This window comes from Cyprinodon variegatus, unplaced genomic scaffold (genome assembly GCF_000732505.1).
Source record: "Cyprinodon variegatus isolate N-32 unplaced genomic scaffold, C_variegatus-1.0 Scaffold312, whole genome shotgun sequence".
Lineage (NCBI taxonomy): Eukaryota > Metazoa > Chordata > Actinopteri > Cyprinodontiformes > Cyprinodontidae > Cyprinodon > Cyprinodon variegatus.
This window is the reverse complement of record NW_015150765.1, coordinates 853,227-854,973: the sequence shown is the minus strand read 5'-3', so window position 1 is coordinate 854,973 and position 1,747 is coordinate 853,227. Positions and strand designations below refer to the sequence as shown.

General features: G+C 41.5%; 1 protein-coding gene across 1 annotated transcript in view; it reads right to left on the bottom strand.

The window, feature by feature from the left end:
• The window catches only part of pkhd1l1 (polycystic kidney and hepatic disease 1 (autosomal recessive)-like 1), a 68,604-nt gene that overhangs the window by 47,677 nt on the left and 19,180 nt on the right, over positions 1-1,747 (bottom strand). The window contains exons 13-15 of the mRNA XM_015384431.1: positions 1,309-1,611; positions 1,136-1,227; positions 904-1,063 (exon numbers count right to left, since the gene is read on the bottom strand). Coding sequence (XP_015239917.1) covers positions 904-1,063; positions 1,136-1,227; positions 1,309-1,611 — 555 coding nt within the window. The remainder of the gene's footprint in view (positions 1-903; positions 1,064-1,135; positions 1,228-1,308; positions 1,612-1,747) is intronic.

Sequence of the window (1,747 nt, the reverse complement as noted above, 5' to 3'; positions counted from 1 at the left end):
AGTTTACAAGAAAAAAAAAATGCTATATTTAAAATGCAGCATATACTTTTTTTTCCAGATGGATGGAAATTAAATTGTTCCTCATGGTATATCGATTTTGGCATCGGAATCGGCTGTTCTTCGTTATTTTTTCATACATTAATGTTGTTGGGCCCTATGTAAAGCACTAAAATGCATCTTTCTATTTATAAATATAAATATTAGTGTATTATTGTTCTCTTTTGTTCTTAACAATAGGAAAGCATTAAATTAATAGATGTTTGAGCTCATTTTTGTAAAATACAAAAACCTAATGAGAGCGTTCAGGTGTAACTGTAGGTCCATCAGCACCCCCCCACCCCCCGAATGTCCCCACCAACTTTCATTACAAACTTACAGCAACTATTTTCATTCATTTCAGACATAAATATTCACATACTTGGAATATATTAAACTGCATTTCCAATATTCACCACTGTTTGGCGCCATTTTGCTTTTTTCTCTGATCACGGAGCAGCCAGCTAGCTTGGACTCGCAATGAATCATGGGATACCCAAAGCTACAGAGGATACGGCAGACCCAGGCTTCAAAACGGGCAAAAAGAAGGACGCATTAGTCAGCCGCATGAGGAGTCTTCCAATCCTCACAGGCCTCAGCGCCGCGCTATGATGTCATCGGCTGACGAATCTGGCCTTTAGAGGAGGCAGCCCAAGAATTAATCACTGCTGTACATTCTGACCTTTTCCTTTGGGTTCAGCTTGCTATTATCCTTTAGCTGTTGATTTGGATATAATGCTTTACAAAAGTTCATTTTATTATTTAAAACCTTAAAAAAAAGTTAAATCTAAAAGGGTTTAAGGTTCCTTAAAGTCCCTAGAAAGGGAAACACAATTAGAACGGAGTACTTGTGGATAAAACATTAACCTGCTTTTCATCAAGCGCTTCGTATTTAGCGACAATGTTCTGGACTTCGTTGACAGCATCATCTGACTGGTCTTCTGTGAAGGAACTTTCTTCGTGGAACAAGCCGATGTTGAGATTAGCAAGGCCGCCGTATTCGTGCTGCAGAAGCTCCAGGTAGTATCTAGAGAAAGTAGAGCTGTTTATAATCATGACATAAGGAGCTGTAGTTTAATGTGTCAGGAAACTTTCTTACGGTTTTCCTTTCTCCAGAAAAATCACTTCAGATCTTTGGGACTCCAGCTGGAAGTAGTCTCTGACATATCTTGGCTGAAAAGCAACTTTCACCTGGAATTAAAAAGTCCAAACGTCAAAGCAGGTCAAAATATGCAAAAGCCGCTAAACGGTGAGACAATCAGTAGGTCTCACCTTGTCTTCCGGCCGACTGGAGTTGCTGAGGTACAGATCACAGCGGTCATCACAGTGCAGGTATATGTTGAAGTTTCCGCTGACCGCAGGCACAAAGAAGCCTCTGGTTCGAGTGGCAAACAGGTCGTATTCATTAGGAAAGCTGTAAGGCAGCGAGTCGATCCACTGTGACCAGTAACCCGTTGTGTTCTCGTTGTAGCTCCAGATTTCATCCAAGGAACTTGGCCGTTTGTTGCTCCACACTTCCATCTTCAGTCCTCGCCCACCTGCAAGAACGGCGGACAAAGCTAAATGTAAGTCTCTCTCATGGTAGAGCCAAGGAGAAACTTTGCTCTACCTTTCATATACCTCATCCAAAATACTCAGGTTATCCTGAGCTATCTCTATAGTTCTGCTGCTATAGGCTTAGACTGCTGGAGGACATAGGGACCCCTTTTTC